The sequence below is a fragment of the Simochromis diagramma genome, unplaced genomic scaffold (assembly GCF_900408965.1).
Source record: "Simochromis diagramma unplaced genomic scaffold, fSimDia1.1 OVJJ01000050.1, whole genome shotgun sequence".
Classification (NCBI taxonomy): domain Eukaryota; kingdom Metazoa; phylum Chordata; class Actinopteri; order Cichliformes; family Cichlidae; genus Simochromis; species Simochromis diagramma.
This window is the reverse complement of record NW_024387188.1, coordinates 329,680-356,798: the sequence shown is the minus strand read 5'-3', so window position 1 is coordinate 356,798 and position 27,119 is coordinate 329,680. Positions and strand designations below refer to the sequence as shown.

Here is a 27,119-nt window from a genome sequence, read left to right as displayed (position 1 = left end):
TCATGCAGATCCCCTTCAACTAATCACCCAAAGCTTAAGATAGATGAAAGGTAGCCCTAAAATTGAGAAAGTTCTTTGCCAGTGCTTTCAAAAATACATTCCATATTAAGTTTATGATATGAGTTTTATGATAGAGTCAGTAAAAGTAGGGATGGTCTAAAGAATACTTTGCAGTTTTTCATTAGGGCTTGGCAAGATATCAATATATTTGACAGAATTTTATATAAGACATGACATTATTGATGCTGTACATTGAGCGCGCAGATTTTCACCTACATGCATTTTAGCGGTGCAAAACAGTTAATCTCTCTCGCCGACTGCTCACACATTAGAATTCCAGATCTTAGTGTTTTTACTTTTTTGGCTCAACTCTGCAATGATAGAGGGGGATGCAGTTGTAAATTTGTGTTTATTTTCTTTATTCAGGCAGTAAAGATGGTTCACAACATTTGGATTTATGTAATAACACTATTTTTACTTGAACTATTCAGTTCATTTCCATTTTATTTATATAGCACCAAATCACAACAGCAGTCGCCTCAGGGTGCTTTACATTCTTAAGTTAAGACCCTTTAATAATATAGAGAAAACCCCAACGATCAAATAACCACATTTGAACATGCCCTTGGCGACAGTGGGAAGGAAAAACTCCCTTTTAACAGGAAGGAGGGGTAGCCATGTGCTGCAACCATTTGGGGATGATGGGAGGACAAAAAGCACACTGCGGAACTATGGTTTTAATGCTAATATTATATAATGTAATAATATTAAGGTCTCTAATGTATAATAGTGTTAATAATATTAAAGTATGCCATACACCCCCCCCCCAAAGCATTGCAATGGGAAATACAGAATTCCTATAAATGAGTTTTATTTGCTGGTGTTTATTTTAGCTCCATAATACAACTAAGCTGGTTCCAAAAATGCTTTTGGGCCTCTAAGGATTATCAAGGATGCCAAGGATTATCATACTTAATCATGCAACTTTTTCATCATCTTACAATACATTTCCCTGCTTATTTAAACATGTTAGTCCTTGTAATACTACATCAGAGCTCAGGGATCTTTGTTGGCCTTGGCAGAACTGCCACAGCATCAGATCTACTCATGTGGGAGCACAAAATGATTTTTTCACCATTTCATTTTCACCCCTAAAAATCTATACTGACCTTGTGCACGAGCATCATAAAAACATTTCTGCAGCCTTTTCACGGCCTAGTGCAAAGCTGGTGAATGCTGATCGACAGGTTCAGTGTTTCCAGCCAAAGCAATCACAGAATTATTTTTGCTGTTATTCAGTACATAATGGTATTCAGTGACTATGACTGTCTTGCTGATGCTATTTACAGTGTACTTTACGCATGACACACACACAATGACACTCCTTTGATCAAGTGAGTATTATTCACTCGGCTGTCTGCGTGTGATACATATATGGGCCAGACTGGCTGCAAGTCAGCTATCTGACTCACAGACAGGTAAAAAGCACAATTTTATTCCTAAGATGTTAATTTTCACCCTAGTGCCACCACGTTGTTTGCATTCATGCTTTTAAATAAAATGTCTCTAGCTATTGAATTTGCTGATATACACACATTATCTTGTAAAAGCTAAACTAGGTTCTCTCATAATCTTCTAACTTTTCTTTGGAATCTGGGACTATAGTTTCCAATTTTCTTTCTATCAAATGTTCATGTTCTAACTGAAAAAAATATGACAAACATTCCGATTTCATTTGATGAAGGATGAGAATTTTGTAAATTCTCAGCTTGAAAAATGTTGTCAATGATTCAATATTGACTATTATTGCTGCTGTTCCTCTAATAGCCAGTTGAGGCAAGCTGGGAAAGTGAGTCAATAGACTGCCATGTTCAAATATCTGTATATAATGATTAGAGCATATGTATGTAAATATGCCTCTATGTACCCTTAACATTGGGCCAATCTGAATGAAACTTTGCATGGACATGGTGACGCATACAGTAACTTCCAGTAACTTCTATATGATCTTTAAAAAACCCATTTATTATAAATGAAAACTAAGTTTTTAAAAATGTTTTAATATTGGCGACAGAATTTTGCTTGACTTGACTAAATACAGGATGATGAATTTGAAAAACCATTACAGGCCTGGCAAAAACTGCCCACAGGCTGGAGTTTTGTTAGTCCAACAAAACAACATTAAGAAGCATTTTTACACACTGATACAGAAAATGGCTTTGATCTTTATGGATAGTTTTCCTTTTCATATGGTGGGTCAATTTTGTTTGAACTAACCCATCTACATAAACTACTGGTCAAAAGTTTTAGAACACCCCATTTTTTTCAGTTATTTATTGTGATTCAAGTTGTTTAAGTCCAATGCATAGCTTGAAATGGTACAAAAGTAAGTGCTCAGATTTAAAAAATAAGGTTCAACAGGTTCAAGCACAGCTTAATTGTGGTAACAACTCTCAGTTTTAACTGTGAAGAGAAGACTTCAAGCTGCAGGTTTGACAGGACGAGTTGCAGAAAGAAAGCCATTGCTAAGACATCAGAATAAGACAAAGAGGCTTGCCTGGGGCATGAAACACCACCACTGGACTACTGAAGACTAGAAGAAGGTACTATGGACTGATGACACAAAATTTGAAACCTTCACTTCATCACGCAGTATCTCAGTATGCCATCAAGCAGACGAAAGGATGGTTCCACAGTGTGTGGTATCAACTGTCAGACATGGAGGAGGAGGTGTGATGGTCTGGGGCTGTTTTGCTGGATCCAGGGTCGGTGACTTGTACAGAGTGAGAGGCACCCTAAACTAAAACAGCTACCACAGAATTCTGCAGTACCCACTGGTTGCACCTAGTTGGTCAGGGGTTCATCCTACAGCCAGATAGTGATCCAAAACTTAAGTCCAAGACATGCCAGAACTACCTCAGGAAAAAAGAACAAGATGGTAAGCTTGAAAACATGGGGTGGCCAGCACAGTCTCCAGACTTAAACCTCAGTGAGATCGTTTGGGATGAACTGGACAGAAGAGTGAAAGCAGAGCAACCTTTAAGTGCCACACATTTATGAGGAGTTCTGCAACAGATATATGAAAAACTTTCTGAAAAACATTTGATGTCTATTGTAGAAAGAATGCCAAGGGTGTGTTCAGCTGTTATATCTGTCAAAGGTGGCTACTTTGATGAGTCAAAAATTAGAAAAATTGGGGTGTTCTAAAAGTTTTTACTGGTAGTGTATAATACTACTACTACTATTACTACAACTAATAATAATAATCCAGTCGTTAAGTCTGACGTCACTAGCCGTGTCTGGGCCTAAACTCCGCTGCAGGTCCATATATCAAACGATCACTATGGCATTACTGAGAGTTGAAAAACTGTCTAAAGTCTTTCATCTTTAATAAAATGATCAGCGTTCTGCTCTACCAGGTGTAACAATTGAGTTTAACATCCAGGCATCCATGAAAACGGAATTTATGACATTTAACGGAGTTAGAAGTTAGCAGGAAGTTAGCTTGCTAGCTTCCATCGAAATACAATATAGCATGTCCTGACTGCGGGGTTTTGGAAACAAATTAAAACGTACAGCTCTGTTATCACTTCAAACATAAATGAAGAAAGAAAACTAAACAGCAGTGACGTTTGTAGGGTTACTGAAGTTTGGCTAGCTGTAGCTAATGATGTGCTACATGACCGCTAGCGACACAGCTATGTTAGTATAATATAAACAAGCTAACTTTTTTTCCACTCGATAAAAGTTAACGTGAGTGCTGGGCTGTAGTTACATCCTAAGGTTTTAAAAACTGAGCTTAAATAAATGATTAGCGGTAATAAAAGCCGAGGGAGGTCAACAGTGATTACTGACTGTTTTAGGAGCTTTTTGAGATTAAATAGAAGAAAATACAAAACATTAAACATGTTAACAACACAAAAGCCATATTAAACGCAGACTACTTTAGGCCCGGAAGTAAGATTCGTCATGTCATCACTTAACGACCGGATAGTGTATTTGAGGCTGAATGATAGGAGAGGAATGCTGTCACAGTCAACTGTATCCCAAGCTTCCTAGCATAAGCTTATAAGGAAGCGAGTCACCCTTTCACACATATGGAGAACTTCTGGCTGTAAAAAGTGCTGAGTGCCAGTGGGTGAAATCTTTTATTATGCTTTCTTTTTTCTTTTAGGAATGTCAAAATAAGGATGCTCTCATGCCAAATTAAGACGGTTAATATATCTACTAAACAGCACCTGCAGATCTTTTTTTCAAGTGATGGTGTTGACCTCCGAATCACCTCAAAAAAGGCTCACCTCATTGTGTATAGAAGCGTGCCGTTGTCGACTAGTCGTAGCAGTTTGTTAGGAGTTGTCATGTTGTGGGCTACAGATTTCTTTCCGTTGTGGAAAAAAGTATCAGGAGTCCAGATCTTACTGGCCAGGAGGTTGTTGAGGGGTAAAACCTGCATGGGCCCATCGAACTTCAGCCGCTCATCCCTCCAACTCTGGCGAAAGAAGACATCGATGGTGTACTCCTGATGGGAAGAGAGTTTGAAGAAATAGTTAGCAAGGCAACAATTCACAAAACTGGGAACATGGCTCTCATTCAAGCCTTACGATGCTCTTATTTGTGAAAGCATACAAAAAAAAGGCTACATGATGTTAAGTTGAGCCACCTTTTTTGTTCCTTTATTTCCACTTTTGCTTTTCCTGCTTTAATGAGTCAAAGTGCATTTCCTTTTTTGTGTGACACAATTACTGCTCCGTTAACAATGTTGTGTTTCTCTCACACTTAAGGTGTTGGAGCCTCAGCGAGAAAGCTTGTAGAACATCTGTTTCATGTTTTATTAATGTGCGACACAGTATTTCTGCATCATCACCAACACACGAAAGACCAAACAAACTAAAACAAATGCGGGAAGTAGCTGTTCAAAATGAATTTATTTCACATTATTCATTCAATGGGTCTTGGTGTCCTAGCAACTGCTTTTCCTCGCCAGCTGTGTACAGCGGCTTTGCAGACAGAGAGCTGAAGCTTCAACAGAGTGAGATGTGGGGAAGCTATGCCACAACAGTGCGCAACAAAGGCACGGTCCACGTGTTGCTAGCCATTTTGGAGCTTTTTGCTTGTTCGCTGAAACAGCTCAGGTACTGTGAACTGTAACTGGCTGCCCCCCTGAGTGACACCTTGATTAAGTCATTTCCCATTGGTTTTAACAACAGGATCCCGTCATGCTCAGTGGGAGAGGGTGTGCAGCTTCCATTCAACACAGCAACAGGTCTCCTCTAAACAGCACAGGATGGACGTCTGTTAATTGATGCGATTGACCTCCTAAAGGCCTGCAAACTTGCAATGCTATACAATAATTACATCGCATCTGTCCTCACAGCAGTGCTCTAAATAAAGCCCACAGAGAGCTTCACAGACTGATAAAAGCCAGAATGTGACTAACGTGCGCAACCCTCAATCACTTTATTTCATCTTTGCCCCATTTATTAATTAACTGCAGTCTCTGGTTCTTTCTTTTTTTAAAACGGTAATTGGTCTGTATTTGTATTGCGCTTTACTTGGTCCTAAGGACCCCAAAGCGCTTTACACTATACACAATCATCCACCCATTCACACACACATTCACACACTGGTGATGGCAAGCTACATTGTAGCCACAGCCACCCTGGGGCGCACTGACAGAGGCGAGGCTGCCGGACACTGGCGCCACCGGGCCCTCTGACCACCACCAGTAGGTAACGGGTGAAGTGTCTTGCACAAGGACACAACGAGAGACTGTCGGAGCCGTGGCTCGAACCGGCAACCTTCCGATTACAAGACGAACGCCCAACTCTTGAGCCACAATCACCTACTAAAAAGTTCAAAAAGCAAATCGTTAACTGTTTTTCCCATTAATTATGTCAGACTGATTTCTTCATGCATTAAGTTCTCAGTGCTGTCATCAAAGGACTCTCCAGGTCACAAAAAAGACTAATGACCAAACATATGTGGACAGTAGGGCAACCATGACACTGATTTATTGTTCTGTCCTGTGCATCTTTAACAAAAACTTTCCTGCACAGTCTAAGAAAGTTTGCTCTATCTTGGCATACAAAAAAAGGAACCCTAGTAAAACATTTAAATCCCCATCGCCAAGGTTATCCTTTTGTTATGCATGTTAATCACGTCTTTATGAGATGCCAAATCAGGCCTCAATTAGTGTAAAACATGCAGTGATGTAAACTGACAATAGTGAGCTTGGCCCAGCTGGGGTGAAGCCATCATTTGTTTGTTTCTTTTGGACAGAACCTTCTGTAAACATGGGGAATTAATTTGAAAACTGAAAGACAGAAGTGAGGAAAAGTATAGTCAATCTCCACAAGGCCAAATGGCACAAACCATTCAGATGCCAGCTGGTGTTCCTCCAGGGACTGAGTGATTGATTTCTCCTTGACAGAGGAGACAGAGCGGAGCGTCTACCCAACAGTGGCTGTCAAATATCTTTTTTTACAGCAGTCAGAATCATGAATAGATTAACTATGGCAAACAACTCTAATTTAAAGAACCCCTTTAAACACATGACACAAGTATTGCAACTGCATTCATTATTTGTCTTCACATAATACACAGACCATTTTTACAAGATTGCTGGCATCTTGCCTTTATTAGAAAGATGAATATTTGGGGTGATTGATGTGCCCTGGATGGATTCAAAGTGAAAGGTGCAGATGCTCTGTCTTTTTTTACCCAGACAGCCCACAAATAAGTACAAATTCCATAACTGTAAAAACATATTTGCTAAGGATGTATGTTTATTGCTGCAGTTAAAAAACCAATGACATCATAAAAGTGGCAACTGGATCTAGACTACAAGAAAATTTGTGGAGCATGCTGAGCTGTAAATTAAATCATTTGATTGGGCTCTGATAAAAAAAATGTAAAGATTTGCATTTTATGGGTTGAAAATTCCTCAACAGGATGTATAAGCTCACCTTAAAACAAAAAGGTGCCTTTAAATGTTATGTATTGTGGACATGTATATATAACCTGTGAAGGACTGCTGACCTGTACAGGGTGTACTCTAATCTGTTCACTATCAGCTGAGACTGAATCTATTTCCCTGGAATCCTAGTTGGATATTCAGTTTTGAAAATGAGCAGATGAAGGGTCACCTTGTAAAGCTAGTGCTGACATAAAGTCAACAGCTTGAGACCAATCAGAGGTGGGTGGTCCACTTCCTTCAGCTGCCCACCCTTCAGTGGCAGGTCTGTGAAACGGCGCTCATTTTCAATTAATCCTCAAGGCTCCCGATTCACAGGAGTGATGTTTGGAGCTATAGTTTAAACTTGGACTTCTGATGTCTGTAGAAGCATCACTGTACATTAACCCTAGACATTAACCCTAACCTAGACTTTTAGATGACTTGGCAAAGGTAGCAGCTGGCAGGATGGGCTCCTTGACTCATTTTACTCCTCTCTTGGTCTCGCATTGACTAAACAATAAAAAATGTCCCTGCTTTTGACATTATTGGGGATATAGCAACAACTCTAATTGATAGAGATGTAGTTTTCCGCAACAACCAATTTTTAGCCCACTGTTTGCGAGCAGATCTATTAAAAAATTCTAAAACAGTTTGCATGAAACTGTTACTTTTGGAGTTGACTGAAATTTGGGTTCATGAATTTTCAGTAGGATTAATTACCGCAGCAACACAGGAAAAAATGGGAGACATTCTCTTGATGACATACTTCTGGAAGCAGGAACTCAGTTCAGGTATGATGTGGAGGGAATAGTCAGCCTTTGTGTGGGTGTGCAGTCTTGGACTGTTGTTCTTTTGTAATTTAGCAGTGGGGTGAAGTTACAGTTTAATTACTATAGAAAGTAATTATCTAAGGCTACCCTTATTATAGTCATTACTTAATGTGAAAAAGAACTAAAGAAAGGTACTTCACAACAAAATACCGTAAATGACTGCTATAATCAATATTAGAATAACAATTAAACCAAGACTAAAGTAAACTAAGATGAGCTCACTGGCCACTTCACTGAATGCCCCTTTTCTTTCAGAATTGCCTTATTTCTTCATGCCATAAATCCACAAGGTGATAGAAACATTCCTCAGAGATTTTGGCTGCAGATGTGCCAGCTGCATGTTTGCAACCCATGATATGAATCTCTTGTTCCACTAAATCCCATAGGTACTACTGGATATAAATCTGATGGTCATTTAAGTAAAATAAACTTAATATCGCATTGAAGAAACCAATCTAAGATGATCTGAGCTTTGTCATATGGTGGGTTATCCTGCTGGGATAATGCGCCTTTATCAATGTGGTTATAAAGGAACGGACAACACCAATACTCAAATGATGCTGATTTGGTACCAAACACCCAAAAGGTGGCAGGAAAATGTTCCACACAACATTACATCACCAACAGCCTGAATCATTGATACAAGGCAAGATGGATCCATGCTTTCTTGCTGTTTATACCAAATTCTAACTGAATGTCACAAGACTCAGACTCATCAGAAAAAATCAGGACTCGTCATGCTTTTCAAATCTTCTATTGCCCAATTTTGGTGAGACTCGCAAATATAGTTTCCTGTTCTTAGTATACACAAGTGGCAACTGGTGTGGTCTTCTGCTGCTGTAACATATTAGCTTCTGCATACCTTGGTTGTAAAGACTAGTTATTTGAGTTAATTTTGCCTCCATATCAGCTAAAACAACCATTTTCCTCTGACCTCTCGAATTAGCAAGGTGTTTTTGCACAGAGAACTGACACTTAATGGATATTTTCTCTTTTTCAGACCATTTTCTGTAAACCCTATAGACAGTATATGTGGGAAAATTGTAGCACATCATCAGTTTCTGAACTTTTTAGTTTAGCCCATATGGCACCAACGACCATTTCACATTCAAAGTCACTTAAATACTGTTTCCTCCCCATTCAGATGCTTGGTTTGAACTTCCAAAAGTCATCTTGACCATGTTTACGTGCCTAAATGCACTCTTACTGCCATGTGAATGGCTAATTATATTTGCATTAAAGAGAAGTTGGACAGGTGGACCCAAAAAAGTGGCCAGTGAGTGTATTTTATGAAAGGATTCAGTCACAGTTACAAAGTCACAAATTATCTTTCAAGCCCTTAGTTGTTTCGAGAAGCAGCAATTTTCAGCTACGGAGCTTTGATGAAGCCTCTGTACCCTCGCTGCTCACCAAAGATAGCAACGAGCTGGGATGGACAGATAGATTAGACAGACATTTTTCTCACATGTTGTGAAAGGACCACAATGTGGCTAAACGGCGAGAAAATCTGGACTTTGATCTGATAAACACAGCGATGACTCCAAATAAATGCTAATAATGACTTTTGAGTTAGATGTGTAAGTACAAACAGTTTCCATTTGATTTTTTTCTCACTATATCATCAACAGATTTATCACCAGCTGCAGATGTTTGATAATAAATGTCCTCTTTTAATGGGCTTAGATGTAAATTAAATTCCTCCTAAACTGCCTGACTGCACCCCTCTAAGACCATAAAAAAAATGAAATTTCATGAAGTGAAAGCTTCAAAGGGCACAGCTGGGGTTATGTCTGTTTCACCATCTAGTGAGAAGGTTTACTGGGGAAATCAGATAAGGTTTCATTTTATTTGTTGCGTATAAAGAACACAGTGCATTATGGGAACAATTCTTAATAAAATCGAGCATATTTGTGTTCATGTTTTTTCTGCCTTGGGTACTGCAGAACCAAATGAACTAAAATGAATTAGGTAAAACCAAATCTCTGCCACTCTCTCACATGCCACAACTAAATGGGTCTCTAATGTTTTCAAGTTGTGTTTAATGGCTGAGAAATTTCAGTAGATACTGAAGGGCTCGCCACTGCAGTAAAAAAATAATTCACATTAGTGAATTATGGAATGAAAGGAAATTAGGAAAATATGAACAGTTGTTGAGGTAGGATGTACACGAGACTGGGCTAAATGAGTCTAGATGTTAAAAAACGAGATCGGGTGTCTGGATCTCTGGTAATGGCAGGAAGGTTGTGTCTAATATCTGATAGAATATTAATGCAGCCTTTTATCATAAATTAATGAGTTCATTAAATTCTAAACATTTAATTATTACATCCTCTTGTGATAATGTCACTACGGCTTTGTTTCAGATTGTTTCTTTTCTTTTCTTTTTTCGTTTCAATGAGTTCTTTTTATCAAACGAAATCAGTTTTTAGCCAAAGCAACCTGAACAAGCCGTTTATGCCAGGAAATTTCCACTCGGTAACCCATGCTACTGTTATTCGTGGCTACAACTGGAGACATTTTTTCTTTAGATTAGCAGACTGGTTTGACAGGTTTGATTTAGTGCCTCTGACAAGATAGCATATTGTGCACAAGCGCCGTTTCCCCAATTTACTGTGCAGAAATGCTATGCGTGGTACACAATATGTCATCATGTCTTGTTTTTGACAGTGCACAGCAGCCCAGAGATAAGATACTGGTTCGCTGGTGTGGTAATGATACAGAATTAACACAGCTTTTGGGCCCAATTCTTCTCTTCTGTGGGCATCGTGTCGATCAGTCAGAGGCTTGATTAATAATTACAATTTCGCCTTTCTCTCTCCCCTTGCCAATTATTCTGTCTCACTTGGATTCTTGTTTGCTGTTCACCTTTCCCTGCTGAGAGTAGAACCTGCGTGAGACTTGCATTGAGCTGTGAATCCCATACCAACTCCAATTATTGTCAGAGCTCACAAGCTTCTGCAGCTCTGAGCCGTAAACATGTTTTAGCACTTCACTGCATCACACTTCAAATAGGAACATTTTGTTCCACGAATATAAAGTCAAGTATGTAGCAGTAATCACATAAAAGCAATATGGAAATGGGACTCATTAGCAAATTATGACTGTTTGGAGCTGCATGCAGTGATGCAAACATGAATGAATTACATTTAGAAAGGAAATTTTGGTTTATCCATCATCACTACTACAAAAATAGAATAAATCCATGCATGCATGTTAAAAAAATGCATACGTAGTGTCCCCTGACAGTGTTTTCACAGTCCGCAGTAGAAAATGCAAGAGAGATTTATGAGAGATCAGGGTTTCCATCTTGTGTCCAATGGAAATCACGTGATTTAGATGGAACATATTCAATTCAATTCAATTCAATTTATATATCACCAAATCACAACAACAGTTGCCTTGAAGTGCTTTATATTGTAAGGTAAAGACCCTACAATATCAGAGGAAAATCCCAACAACCAGACATCTGTCCCTCTGAGCAAGCACTTGGCAACAGTGGGAAGGAAAAACTCCTTTTTAAAAGGAAGAAACCTCCGGCAGAACCCAGCTCAGGGAGGGGCAGCCAGAACAAAGGACACACTAGGGCTGGGCGATATGGCCTAAAATTCATATCGCAATATAATTTGAAGCATGTGTGGTAACGATATATATCACGATATATTCTTTTCTTCTGTATAACGTATTTTTTCTGCACTATAAGGCACACTTAAAATCCTTTAATTTTCTCAAAAATCGAGAGTGTGCCTTATGTATGAATTCTGGTTGTGCTTACTGACCTTGAACCGATTTGGGCGTGCAGAAATCTGTTAAAAAATGTTTTAGTACAACTTTGGTAAGCCGCACTGCTTGATGGATTGCCAGAGCATTACGGCTGCCGTAGTGAGGAGCTTCGCAGAGTAATCTGGGTCCAAAACTCCGTCCATTTCAGGTCCCAAATTCAAACGAACACTGAGAGTTAAAAAACGGTCTAAATTCTTTCATCTTTAATTAAATCATCAGCGTTGCTGCTTTATCAGGTGTGACAATTAAGTTTTAGAAGTTACAGGAAGTTAGCTCGCTAGTTTACACCTAAACATTTCATACCATGTTCTGACTGAGAGATTTTTTGAAAATAATTAAAACGTACAGCTCTGCTACCACTTCCAACATAAATGAAGACAGAAAACTAAACAGCATACACCGGCTATACACGGGCCAAACTTCAGTCAGGAGAAAAACTGAGATTATTCATCCACAATACAAGGTTAGTTATTAATATACTGCAACAATATGGGAATAGAACAGCTGCGAGAGAATTCAACATTAATGAATCAATGTTACGGAAGTGGAGGAAGCGCAGTTTTTGGCTTTCCCCATATTTCAACAGTGCTTAATCTCTTTGCTATGGCTGTCACCCGCCATAATTTGCAGATGATTGGTTGTAACCAGATGATTGGTTGTAACTGCTGCGACGCTTTCGACCAAAACAGGCGCAGCTTGATGACATCATCAACATGCGCTATCGCGATAGAGCGAAATAGTGAAAATCTCTATCGTTGGCCAAATTTAGATATACGATTTATATCGTTTCTATCGTATATCGTTTCTATCGCCCACCCCTAGGACACACTATGGAATATATGTAAACTGATGTGTGGCATATGTATAAAAACTGAATACCATTATAGTAGATCTGCTATGTTAGATTTATAGTGGCTCTGCTGTACTACTTTTCCATGGATGTTTTTTTATCCTTGAACTTCCCTTGAGTTCTAGTCTGTATTTATGTTACACTGCCCTTTGGTGCAGTCCCTTAATTCATCCTGTTTGAAAGAAGCTGATTAGCTTTCCTCTATTTAACCCTCAAGCAACCAAGCACTTAAATGTAAATCTATATGAACACATTTACATTTAATTACAGAATCTAATGCTACTTGTTGTAAAACTAATTTTCTTTGTTTTAATACTAATAATATTTCATTTTTAAAACCTGAGGTATGTTTGAATCAGTAATGCATTGCAGTATTCTGGTATTTTAAATGACCAGAATACAGTTTTCTCATCCTTTATAAGTGCAAACAAAGATTTTTTTTTTCTGCAGATTTAACCTATTTTGTGCAGACACATTCAAAAATATTTAGATTACTGAAATATCTAGAAATATGGAATAACTGCCTACAAGCTCGATTAAGGTTTCACTGGTCAAGTTCACATCTTGCGTGTATTTATGTTTTAAAAGTCAATTGCATAAAGTATGACTTGTTTGTGGCTTTGCTCTGGGCTGCGTTGGTGAAGCGTTGCTCTGGTTCCATAGGCAGATTCTGTGTCAGAATGGTTGGACATCTCAGGGATACTACCTTCACTATCTGGTGCCAACTCATCTCCGTCCTTGAGCTGTGTTCACTGTCACTTTGGGCACTTTCAGCACTTTGGGAAAGTATCTGCCTCAAGGCAGTAAATTTTGATACTCTGGGTCTGTTATGGCTGAATGTATGAGAACAGGACATTTAGAGCTATCTGAAGCCTGTGCTATCGGCTCACTGCAATTTCAAACAATACAATGAGCTCCTTATAACTTTTCCAGTATTTAACATTAGATGTCCCATCAAAAAAGAGAAGATGGCTGCAGCTGCAAGACTCAAAAGCATAGAAGCCATACAACAGTTTTTCTTGTAATCAAAAAAACGCAAGCCGCCACTGCCATTTACTTGCTAAGGGATTAGGATTAGGGATGGGAATCGTGGGGTTTCAAGTTAGTAGTTCAATTCCTTGGAATTGGTAGTCTGCTAGCCTATCGATCCTGCTTATCTGTTCCACTTTCACTTGCGCTACAATCAACTGATTTCAGTTTGTGTGCTGAAGGACGACTATAGAGTTGCAGTCTACAGCGTGAACATGGACATTACTTTTATTTTTACTGGACAAAAAAACAAGAGTGTTATGGTGCAAAGTGCATCGGGGACAATTGCACTATGCGGCTAACACAACTTTGGCTCTTTGCAAGCATCTGCACAGACATCATGCTAACGCTAAGCTAGCCAAGAACCCAAAGCGACGTTAGCTGAGCCAACCCCCGCCCAGCAGGCAGACCCTAAACCTCAACAGGTATCAAACTGATAAGCAGTCAGACTCCAGCCTGTGTTTCTACCTATTCATGTTTCTAAAGTGAATCGCTGTGGCGATCACTTTAAAGTCTCTTTGTGCTGGTTTTTGTCTTTGCTTTGTGTTCATACCTAAATAAGAGGAGAGAGATCATATGTGTAGCCTCATTCAGATAATGATTTGTCTCGGTGTATAGATCTGTAGCCACATGAGACTGTGTTTTGGGTCATTTTATAGAGAAAACTTTATTCTGGGAGTATTACTTTAAAGACTTCTGTTCTGTGGCATATTTGTAATACATTACTTTTTTTGAGTAATGACTCTAATGTTGATCACAACAAAAAGGTGAAATACCTCCAACATTCACAAAGATTTGACCACACAGCATGCTGTCAAGTTGCACGAATGTAATGTCTTGGATATGCTTCTTAGCGATGGTGTGTGGTGACATCGAGGCCAACGAAAACCCAGTGAGAACCGATAAGCAATTGAATGAATAAGTGATATCGATAATGGAACTGGAATAGCTAAATTCTTATCACTTCCCATCCCCATGAAGGATGTTACAGCCTTCTTACTTCTGGCTGCTATTAGAAGAAAAATATAGGCTTTTAGGTTGCAAAAAAGTCTTCCTGTTCTGCTTTCAAGTTGTTCCTGTCCGACACATGAATCATGCCGCGACACTGGGGAATACAATGACCTGTACAGTGAGTGGAAAAAAGCCCTATTTTCAGAGTAAAGTTTTTTTTTTCACTTTTTTTTTTTTTTTATAAAAGGTGGTGGTGATGACCAATTTAAATTTGGTTTATTCTCTAAAAATGGCATAACTGGGTTAGCAAGTCCTTGAATAAGGACAACATAATTGATACAGATTCCAGGAGTTAACCTTCAAATTTTAGCAGCACAAAGATTCATCTGTTCTCTCCAGAATTTTAACTTGTAGGGGGTTTGTTTTTGGAGCAAATTTTTTTCTGAATTGTAAACATACAAATATAGGCTGTCATTTTTTCACATAACCCAGTAATTTTTATCCCCAGAAAATTTTGCAGCCCTGGTGAGATCGGGCCATCACTGCCGTCTTTGTCAAACCGAGCCTCAGCACAGTGCATGTGACAGCCTAAATCGCTTCCCATTTCATCAGCAAAGGTCTGTCAAATCCCACCATGAAACAGGTACATGTGCTGTGACACAGCATGCATGTGGATACGACGTGACTCCATTGACTTACCGAAAGGACAGGAGAAAGACACAAACGAAAGACAGAAAAAAATCCACCGGATCGAGTGAGAAAGGGGGAGCTCGGGATAGAGAAACACACCAACCTACTTACTAGAGATCAGCATCAAGATCGTAACCTACATTCTGTGTCTTAGTGTGACAAAGTGCAGAAATCTTCTCTTAGTCAGACACAACTGTACAAAGTGTCCTGCTACTGGCCTGATATTTGAATCAAGCACGATGAATACGCAGATGTGAGCGTTCCTCTTCTTCCAGTATGGGACACTAAAGGTAGATGTGGCGGAAAGGGGTACAAGTGACGTCTAAATGTGTGGCCCCAGGGCGAGCAGACATTTCTAGGACACTTGATGTTACGGAGATCGGTAGTTGGATGTATACAGCAGAAGATAAGATTAAGAGGTCATTGAGTGTGCTCTGACTGTGAATTTCTTGTAACAGTTTGGAGAGAGATATCTCTACAAGTATAGTGTTTGTTTTTTCATGATCCCACATCAACCTATTGCCTGATCTGATTTCATGAGACTTTGTTTGGTGATATTGTTCTTCTTGAAATTGTTTGTTTCCCCTTATACACATAAGAATGAGGTCTAGTATGAGAACGCTTTTTTTTTTTAGGAGACAGCGTTGCACGATAAGATACTTTAATGGCTAATTCAAAAGATATCTTATGCTCCTATAGAGCTGGTTTGCCTTTTTGTTTCAGTGACTCTGCAGCTGCCTCAAAGTAATCAGTTAAACTGCGGTTAGCTGTAGACAAAACAAAACTCTCTTGTGTGAACACATCAAGGGAATACCTCAAAAAGCTTCTCTCCACCTCTGAAATACCTCCAAGATTAGCAGTTTCCGCTTTTTTAACTGACCTAGAAAAATGGTTCAGGCTTTTGCTTCCCAGTACTGTTTACTGCAATGCCCTACTAAGAGGCTGTCCTGCTCCACGCTCATTCAGCTTGTTAGCCTGAAAACTCATCATCCAGAAAACACGATCCCGCGACCTCAACCTACTCTAGAGATGCCACCGTCGGCTCTGACGAGTGTCTTCAAAGCTCAAATATACAACCATAAAATAACCCACCCTATAGGATTATATATAAGACAGCACTAATTTTCTAAATTTGAAAGAAAAACTACGCCAACTTCACTTGTCCTAGAAGGCACCCGTCGATGTGGAGACAGGCACCAATTTCAGACAACTCCTTATTAAAATGCACAATGGGGATTTTAACCCAGCCTACTATCCACATATTTTCCTTGTACAGCAGTTGCTCTTGTCTTGTGTTATTTCTTCCTCTGCTTAAAGGAACCGAAAAAGCTCAGAGTGCTGATCTATGACCAACATTTGATTCATGCAATGCTACACAATACCTTTGAAGACAGAATTTAGTAGATAGTGTAGGAGGAGATTACTGGAGTTTTAAAAAAAAAGAGATGTTAATCTCCATAAAGTTGCTATCTGAACTGGACCCTTGCAATGTATGCACAACAATGCAAACACAACACTTTAAGCAGTTCACTGGTACAGACAAGATGCGAGCAAGCGAGAGGAACAAAAAGAGCGTCGGCACTACATATGCAAAAGATGTCCTATAAACACATTTGCAATGCAGATATTCAGACACTTGACTTTCGACGTCAGTTCCATTGTGGGATGCCTTTTGACGGCTTAAGCCTGATCATCTTTTCAGACTAGGCTGTGGAAAATCTTGAAAGGAAGTACTTGGAGCCGTTATGCAGCCTTCATGGAGCAAGAAAACCCAGTGTAGCCTGGGGCCAAGATGAGTCCTTCTTGGGTAATGACCTAAAACTGACAAGACAATGAAGAAATTAAAATAATAATAATAATAATATGTTGATGCTGTGTTTCCCAGGCTGCTACTCCACATACACTGACAGCAAGACAAAGGTGCCAGCGTGTGTGAACCAGCACTGACCTAGCTAACTGCAGCTCTGACCAAAGCATTACCACAAGTGGACTTCTGTGTCCTGTGGTGTTTTCTGTTGATTCATGCAACTGCCAAGTGGAGCATGTGAAGAGAATAAAAGACTGGATCTAGAACTGAGCTCTGAGAGACCCCAAAGGTGACATGTCCTGAAAAAGAGAAAGCACTGTCTTCTGTACTAATGCAACAGAGCCCTTCTCTCAAAGCAGGGAAACCGCTGTCTTTCTCATATTAATAATCATACTCAGCAAGTGTCACATGCAAACATTAAATGAGTAATCACTTTTTTTAGGCTAGTTGTAGGAGGAACATTGATATGTCATTAACTTTTAGTTGACATGGCACAGTTGTTAGCATACGGGTACTTATTCACATATAAAAATTTCCTCTTATTTTGTTTTATTTGTGTCCATATAGTGAACATTGATCCCAGGAAACTCTTCTAGCACTTTATTTGGTGTCTGCCAACACATGAGCCAAGTGTCTCCTTTATTGCTTAATGCTATGTTCACAAGCTAGTTACTGCCTGCCACTGGATTTGGAGCAGGCTGCGTACAGCGGGACAGATGTGTTCTGTGGCAGCTGGAATGTGGCATGTGTGAAAAGGTGGCTGTGAGTGCAGGTGTATCAAAAGGCCTGCGATATGTTGAGAAAAAAAATTCAAAGAACGAGTCCCATATGGAAATGCAGTATTTTACATGTGAATTTGATGATCATTGAAAAGTTATGGGCCTAGAGTTTTTGTTTGAAAGATACAGAGTTGTCAGCAGATCTGCACTTTATGAATGTTCACTTTTGCTCTGTGGTTAATAAACAAGAGTTTGCAGATGAGTCTTCCATGCAAACTAAAGACAACTGTGGCAAACTGCTAGCAACCAAGGAAACGGCAAGGAGGTTTTTGGTGCAAAACCCTCTGTCACTCGGCAACCTTCAGCAACAACTCATCAATTGGCCAGGGAATGCACATTTGTCCCTAGCGATCGGTTGTTGACAGGGGGCACCTGAATGGTCTCAGTGAAACTGAGGGTATTAGCGATCGATATCACAATGTCTGCCTGCAATCTCCAGCAACTGGCAGGGGAATATTCCTGTAACAGTTGGTGGTTGCCAGGCTGTCGCCTCTGATCTCTAAGCCCGTGTGACTGGAGCCATGGATAACCAAGTCAGTATGTTAACAAAGAGCCTCAAGCTTTTCCAAGACGTTTAGAGAAGATTTATCAAGATTTTGATGTGAGAGTGTTCCTTCTTTACAACAGTTTGTCAGCATGTTCATGTACTGAAATGATGCCAGCACTGTTTGCAAAATACAAAAGACACAGCTGTTGTATCAGCCTTACATGACAGTCACATAGCTCATAGAGCACTTATGGATATGCTTATTTAGATCGACATAGAAATAGCTCATGAAATGAACTGTGCTTGATCAGAAGCTACACTATCATTTCATCTGTCAAATAAGCAGTGTGTTCACACTGTAGCTCACATTATGTTGAAATAAATGTTGAAAGACCGCTGTTTGAACATCCAATCAATATGCTGAATATTTATATATTGAGGGGCAGCACGGTGGTTAGCACTGTTGCGGTACAGCAACAGCAAGAAGGTCCTGAATTCAATTCCACCATCAGGCCGGGGTCTTTCTGTGTGGAGTTTGCATGTTCTCCCCGTGTTTGTGTGGATTCCCTCTGGGTACTCCGGCTTCCTCCCACCATCCAAAGACATGCAGCTTGTGGGGATAGGTTAATTGATTAATCCAAAATTGCCCATAGGTGTGAATGTGAGTGCGAATGGTTGTCTGTCTCTATGTGTTCGCCCTGCAACAGACTGGCGACCTGTCCAGGGTGTACCCCACGTCTCGCCCTATGACAGCTGGGATAGGCTCCAGCACCCCCCGCGACCCTGAAAAGGATAAGCGAATGGGTGAATGGATTTATATATTGCCCTTGTTATGTATCCATGTATATTGTCATTTTGTGGCTTAAAAGAGAACAAATCAAGCAAACAAACAAAAAATTACAGCAAAAAGAACAACTGGACCGACCCCTGGATGTGGAAAGGTGTTTTTTCATCATTAGACCACAACCTTTTTTTGACTAGTGACACATCACTATGCCGGCACTATACAGTATATAAATGGGTAAGTGCATTATACACAAATAATTTGTAGTCTTTTCAGGTATCAAATTTGGGATTAGAAGTCATTTAACTACCATGATTACTACAGTGGCAACCCTATTTTAAACACTAATATAATGAAATTATTTATTACAGTTACAATAATTTCTAATTATTAAAAGTCAGGATTATCGCTCAGTCACAGTAGAATAAGAACAGGATGGCAATTTTCTCGTGACTACCAAAAGCCAGTGCCTGCCCAGTTATTGCATTACATTTTCGCATTTGACAATCAAAAGTAAGTAGCTGAAACAACCACAGTTGACTGCAGAGTTACTGAACAGGTAGCAACTGGTCTCCAAACAGTTGAGTCCCGACTCTGGAAACATTTGCAAATAACTGTTGTCTAATTTATAAATGTGGACAGATTTCCAACACATCTGAATCAATCTCAGACCCCATTCAACTGATAGAGAGATAGATTTATCCATCCTGAGACACCAAAGTTGCTTGAAAGAAAGCGAATGACTGCAAGTGGTTGCAGGCCTGGTCTTTGAATCTAAAGTATTGAGATTGCAAGCTGACTGCACATGATCGCAATAACTTTGGATTGATTTGGGCCATTAGAAAGGTGTGTGTTGACTCAGGGATTGCATAGCATAGGAAAATAAAGAAGCCACCAACCACGTAGACTAATATCATTTCTGACTTGCATGGCGGTACCTCTTTTGTCGTCGGTTGGCTGGTCTCCTCCTCTTTTTGTTCTTTTTTCTTTTCACTAATTAATTAATTTTCTGATTCTTCCAACAAATCTCTTCTTTTGTGTACTAATACTGACATTTAATTACTTCATCTCATTTAATTATATTTCATTTACTTATCTAATTATATACAGATATACACCCACTCATTTTATTTGTGTCTTTGTTACCCGGCACACTTAACCATGACAGCATGAATATTTATGTATCTCTGTACTCTACAGTTGAGTTAGTTAACATAAAGAACATCTGTCATATACCATTAAGGAAGTAAAGCCGTTCACCTTTAACATCCTCTGTAACCGTCTTCACACAAGTTTATGACATCCTCAGGAGATCCTCATCGACTCGCGTTCGAGTCTGACAGTGTGAACACAAGCTGCTGTAGAGGAGCTACGCTTAGAGCCCCAGAACAGAGTGAAGCAGAGCTCCAGTGAGACCGAAACACTCAAAGTTTGGCAAAAACGCACTAATCTTGCTATGTCATGCAGGCTGTCAAGCCAGCTCTGTGCTCAGCCTCGGAAACAAACCCAGAGCTCAAGGCGGTCAATTAGAGCTGCATGATCAAATATGTCAAATGCTGTACAGGGTCTCAAGACAACGCATAAAAATTCTCAGGCAATTGCTGCTTAAAGAGGGTCATCTGAGGCTTTTAAAGGCTGTGTTTTACAGGGAGACCACTTTGACAAGGAACAGCACCATCCGAAAGTTGTCTGCTAGTATATAACATAAATATATGTACACAAAACCATTACTACTACTACTATTACTACTACTACTACTACTACTAATAATAATAATAATAAAAAATGCATGAATAGCTAAGACCAACAAATCCAACATCCTCTACAAGGACCTTGAAGCAAAGATGCTTACACAATCCAAATGCCACACTAAGCACCTCTGCCAAACAGTAACAGGTAAAGTGATGAAAGCCTTCTTAGGTTTGATGATTCTGATCAGAGTGAGGAGGAAGCTGAGGAAACTGATACTCACCATGTCTGTGTCTGAAACGGGTCCAAAACTCGTGACATAGATGTTTGTCCTCACTTCTGTTACGCTCTCTGAGGAAAAGAGACAACGAGGACCAGAACACATTACGGTCATTACTCAGTCTGTACACAAAAAAAGCATTGCTGGAGCTCTGTCTTTGTTAAGCTGATTGTTTGTGTGCATGACAGTGAAGTTTGCTGGTTGGATTTTAACTAAGCTACCTTAGAAAAAGCCTAGAGTATCAAACGGTTAGAGAAACACCTCAATTTGAAGGAAAAAAATAGAACAAATGCAGAAGACTTATGCATGCTCAGGGAGGAATTTGTGTCCTCCTGGACGGCTTAATACCTGGATTCAAACTGTCTTTATGGATCATTTCATCAAATCCGTGTTCTTGTAGCACAGGCTGCTGGTTTAAGAACATAATGCTACACCAATAATATAAGACATTTTCTAAAATACACACAGCACTGGCTATAACAGTCCTAAGGATTTGGCCCAGGAGTTATTGTTTGTTTTTTTTCCTTCTTCCTTGACCTCAATTCGGAGGCAAAATGTTGCTGCGAGCAGCTTCACAGATGCTTCTGAAAGTTATCCATTCAGTAAAACTACCATTTGTTTGGCTCAAGCTCGTTTTTGACCACTGAAGCATAAAATTTGCTTTGGGCCACGCCCAAGTCTGTATCTTCAGAGATGAGATTCCCTTTTGACCCAAAATGATTTTAGTCAGCCTTAAAGGACTACTGGCTCAGGAATAATATCCAGCAGCTTAACATTAAGCATTTTTTAACTCAGATAATGTACACATGTTTTGCAGTTACACACACATACAAACTCTGAGTCTGATTCTGTCATAACTCTATAAGACTTTCTACTGTGTCTATTCCTAAGGAAGATGTATTTCTTCAGTTTTAATGACATGCATCCTTGCATGTTATGTAACAATAAAAGCCCCATAATTGCTTTTCTGTCATAATGATTTATAGATGATTCCTGAATTTGCAACACCGATCACACTGATCATTATACGGCATGCTAGTGCAGACCTTTAATTGTGATATGAATTATGCGATGTGGAAGGATTGTTTCCAAACACGTCACTAATGATTTTAACATCGCATTAAGTAGGGCATGAGATGAAAGTCATGACAGATCAAAATTTGCCCTCTTCAGTGTGGGCTGAATCAGCTCCTCTGGGGTAACCGTGTAAAGCAGGCTCTTGGGCCGCTGGCGAGACAAATAGCTGCTCCCGGTGGTGCAACGACTAGAGAGTGATGAGGCTTTTCTCCAAAAGTGAATGGATCCTCGCTCTAACTGTGTCCCAGATCTAAATGGCCACCCACAGGTGAGATCTTTAATCCTTTAACAAAGACCCCCCCCTTTCCATCCCAAGGGAGGAGATCCACTTCCACATTAATCATTTCTGTGACTCAAATAGCTCTCACAAATACACGATTATCACAACACCAAGTCAGCAGTTTGCATGGAAGACATAGGCAGGGGAACAGAATGATTTGCCCTGTTTCTGTTTACAACAAAGCACTGGAGCATAGGGCAGAGCTAATAGATGCTGCTGAAAATAAAATGAAATGGCATTTTTCCAGTTTCTGCCCAGTCTGCTTGTCTGAGATGGTCCCACATGACTGTTTTTTCAGAAGGCATGGGGTGGCCAGCAGGAGGAAGATTGGTGCTTTTCTTCTTGTGCAGGCAGCAGCTTTAGACATTAAAGCGTCCCTGCTATACAAAAGCGTGGCGCCTGGTCTGTGTGAAGGGCAGATGCTCCTAATCTAATCTGCAGATTTAAACCTGTGTCAAATAGTTTTACAATACTTTACATTTAAAATGCATTTTAAAATATATCATAAAATATTAAATTTATAATTTATATATTTTATACATTCCTGTCATAGTTTTGATGAATAAAGAAATAAGAGGATAATAAATGTCACCACCTTCCTGTCTATTAAATATCAAAGAGGATTTCAAATATGAAAAATTCAAACAGGTCCCCATTCTGTGCCTTCATAAAAAGTAATAAAGCTATGATACACCAGTGCATAAAGCAACTTTAGAAATGTGTACAGCTATGGCACCCTACTTACATACAAATAACTGACATATTTTAACCAATCAGAATCATTTCAGCTTCAGTCCTACTAATTTGCTTTGCTTAGTGACAATTTTCCTAAAGAACTGTGAGTAAAGAGGTGTTGATAGAATTGTGCTTTAACCTATAGGCAGTCACTTCTGTACAGAGAGACACCTGATCACCTGTTTTGCCTTTGGAGATGGGAATATAACACGAACAACCTATGTTTGGTTCCTTTTCCTGGTTACTGCCACAGAGCCCGAGTCATCCAGCATGGTGGGCCTGTTGCCCAGTAGGTATGCTCATGGCATGTGAATCAAGCAGTAGAGCAGAATTGGACATTCCAGCTGACTGGCTGAGAAATGGTAAAGCACGTTTGAGCATGTGGGCTTGCTGTTGTCCTTTAGGGCACGGATATTTGGATGAAATGGCATCAATTAGTGGGATTTCCACAGACGTGTGTGCTTATTTGCCATTTGGGCATGATTGAACAAAGATGTTCACCCAAGGGAACGCACTTTTCCACAAGAGTGATGTAAAAAAAAAAAAAAGCTCCGTATTGTCCACTAGCAGTGCATAGTGTCAGTTTGGTTTCATGAAGCCTAAAACCTTCAGTTGAGAAGAAAATTGAAGTTTCAGCTACACTAGTCTAATATCTGATATTTACACCACAAAGAAAATGTCAGTAGTTTGTTTGAATATATACATTTAGAAAAGAGCAACATGAAAATTGCATAAGGATATATAAAATAACCTGCACCCTGTGCATATTGGGCCAATGGCACCTTTAAGTATGTGTGCTGATGAACAGGAGTGTGCTACAGGCTTAGAAGTTTATAACCTTCATAAATATGTGTCAGGCACTGCTGCAGCAACTGCTGACTGTGTTGATAAGGGGCCAAATTAGCCTTCCGACCTCACCTAACTCACTTCCTCAAGCACCAGTTTGAGATGTAGAACATGACACATACGAGTTATGTAACAGTTTTTTTTTAAAAGAAAAAAATATATCAATTCTATTTATAAATAAATGTGTCTCCTATGTCTCTGGACTGAACCACAGTGTTCAGTTGGATCAATAAGTGCCTCAGTGAAGCATAGAAATGCTGCTCCTTAGACCTGCTCTTTTGACTAAACATAGTCAAAAGACATAATTAAGATTATTTTTCGCCAACCCTAATAATGGCTAAAGAGACATAAATATCTGACACCTTGTAACCCATGCATTTGAGTCACAAGTTGGATTCATGCTTCACACACCCCTTGATTACAAAAACGCCAATAATTCAACTTCAACATTTTCTTTAACAGGACTCATATTCTATTACACAACTATGTTAATAAATTTTGCACTATAGCACTTTTTTCCCACTCCCTTAGGAAGATGTAAGTAATTCTATTCTGAAATGAAACAACATAAACTCCTGATATTTAAATTAAATGCGACTGTTACGCTTTATTCTACTGTACGCAATGATTCACGCATCAGGACGACAGCTTGAGGTTTACATCAAAGTTCTGTCTTTGCACAGCAAACATCACTCTGCAAAACACGATGATAATTTGCTACTTAAATCCAGAACTTACCCAGCACACCCACTCTATATTAACTAATATTAATGGGAAAAAGCCACAATAGTGAAAGAAAAGTATGAAAATAAGTAAAATGACTTAATCTCACTTAATCTGCAAAAGAAGTTCAACTTAATCAAAAATAATCCATTTCTTTAACGCAACAGGAAGGAAATGACATAGGACCTCCAGGACGAGTTAGTAGATTAATTAATGTATTTAATGATTTTCAGCATTTGGGATTACAGTGTGATTAACATTTTTGTGTATCCATCATCAGTACAGCTGTTTAGGAACTAAGCACTGCTTACCTCCCAACCCGGGACGGAGCCTGTTGTCATATCCATCCAACAGCCTGTCTAAGATTCGGGTGAAAATGGTGATGTTGTCTTTACTGTCATCAGGCAACGGCTCTCTGTGTCCAACTACTGCCCTGCAGGGAAAAACAAGGAAAAGAAAGTGGAGTTCAAGAATAACAAAAGCTGTCAGATTTAGCAAAACCACTGATATGCTGACACTGACACTGCGTACAACAGTGTGAAAGCCTGCTGTTTGTTAGTATCTCCCACTGTCTCGACTGGGTGGACTCTCCGTTTTTAGAAAAAGAATACATTTATAGTAATGAGTTGTTTCCCAAAAAGAAAACACTCAGCAGCATTTTGTTAGAGAATTCATCATATGCTATCAACAATTAGTTATTAATTTACACGACCCACAATCCCCAACATAACAATACTGTAGTGAAATGAAAAGGCCACTATATGTGGAAGAGTGATGAGTTAATGAGTACCATCTTTAATTAAGTTAAAATCCCCCTGGGAGCTGACCTATAATATAAAAGTAATCCTCGTCAACCACCCCTCCATGCCCACATGCACTCTTCCACATGCAGCCCTTCACACTTCTGTAAGGAAGGAAACGAATCGTGTATATTCCGTGAAAGATCCTCAAAGGAAATCCCAGAAAACTGGGAAACTGTGTTTTCTCTTGACTTTCTGTAGCTTAATGCCTGCTAAAATGACAAGTCAATATAAAGAGTCCACTGGAGCTACAGCATTATCCATTAAAACACTTACTGGGTGAAGGTCACCTCTTTAAATGTATGCAATTGTAATTATTATCAGCTCGGGGAGTTAGGGATCTTAAAAATGGCATTCCTACACAAAACGCATCATAATTTTGAGGCATCTGGGCAAAGTACTTCAGTTTAGCTAAGTGGCCATTATGAGGGCATGTGTGGGCAATAAAAAATATCAATTAAGCATCAGGGTTCCTTCGTGTTCTAGCGATTATTCCCTCCTTAATGTAGTGGCACTCATGTTGTACAATACACCAAGCATAAATGCTTTTAAAGCTTTACAAAATATGATAAAGTGCTGTTTTTATACTAGGCAGGTTGAAATGTGTAAACTCTGCCAGTTATACTTTATTCGGTGTTAAATTAAACATTAACACCCTCTGGTTTATATAAAGGATACTGTGCTGTCAATATTACAGGGAACTTTGTATTTATATTGATTATGAAGGTAATGTAATGCGGCACAGTTAGCACTTCTTTTACAATGTGTTTTTTATTGCTTTTAACTTTCTTTTATGTTCTGCATTAGTAGAGAAACATTGACTGTTTACTAATCGATTTCCTAACATGTACTGGGGGTTGCGTTAAATTGTTGGCGCCTCACAGGGAAAGCATTTGGGTTGGGTGACTTTTACTGTGAAAAGCTAATGAAGCAAGATGGTTATTGCATAAAATGCATGTATGAAATAACATTTTATTTTCTTTTTTGACAGTGGATCAGTTTTAATTATGGACGACAGTAATAGAAGTTTAATGGGGTGAGCTCTTAGATGAAGAGCCGGAGGCGAAAGACGGCACACCTCCACTGTCTGCAAATTACACTTCCAATTATTTGTGATTGACTCATTGAAACATTGTTTGTTGGACTTCACAGTAAACAGAAACAAGTTGCTCTTGTGTGTTTTAAGTATTTACCTCATCTGAAAGCTGCTCATTTTGAAATAAGAACACGGGGCCTTCTACCAGTACTTTGCATAACTCTCACAAAACACTACTGAGAAAAGTACCTGCAGCACTCAGTGATTTGTGTCTTTAATAACATAGCATTCAACATGTGCTGTAAAATCTTCCACTGAGGTCTCATACCATGTCTACAGTTAGGTCCATACTTTGTTTTCTGTTATTTTGAACATCACCAAATGCTGTGTTTCCTCCCTCGAGGCCTTTACTGCAGCTGCCTTCAGTTGCTGCTTGTTTGTGCTTCTTTCGGCCTCCAGTTTTGTATTTAACAGCAGAAAAGCAAGCTCTTTATTGGACTGAGATCAGGTAACTGACTTGGCCACTGAAGAATTTCTCATTTCTCTGCCTTGAGAAACTCTAGGGTTGTTTTTGCAGATTGCTTTGGGTCAGTATCCATTTACAATGTGAAGCCCTGTCAGTTTTACAGCTTCTGGTTGAAAAGTTCATCTTGGTTTTATCTGTCCAATGAGTTTATTTTTTTCAGAACTTTGAAATGTCTTGTTCGAGAG

At 39.3% G+C, this 27,119-nt stretch overlaps 1 protein-coding gene across 2 annotated transcripts in view; it reads right to left on the bottom strand.

The window, feature by feature from the left end:
* Positions 1 to 27,119, bottom strand: part of gabra3 (gamma-aminobutyric acid type A receptor subunit alpha3) — a 118,670-nt gene that overhangs the window by 27,273 nt on the left and 64,278 nt on the right. For both annotated transcript variants that reach the window (XM_040049826.1, XM_040049827.1), the window contains 3 exons: positions 24,884 to 25,005; positions 20,915 to 20,982; positions 4,299 to 4,519 (listed from right to left, as the gene is read on the bottom strand). In XM_040049826.1, the coding sequence (XP_039905760.1) occupies positions 4,299 to 4,519; positions 20,915 to 20,982; positions 24,884 to 25,005 (411 nt within the window). The remainder of the gene's footprint in view (positions 1 to 4,298; positions 4,520 to 20,914; positions 20,983 to 24,883; positions 25,006 to 27,119) is intronic.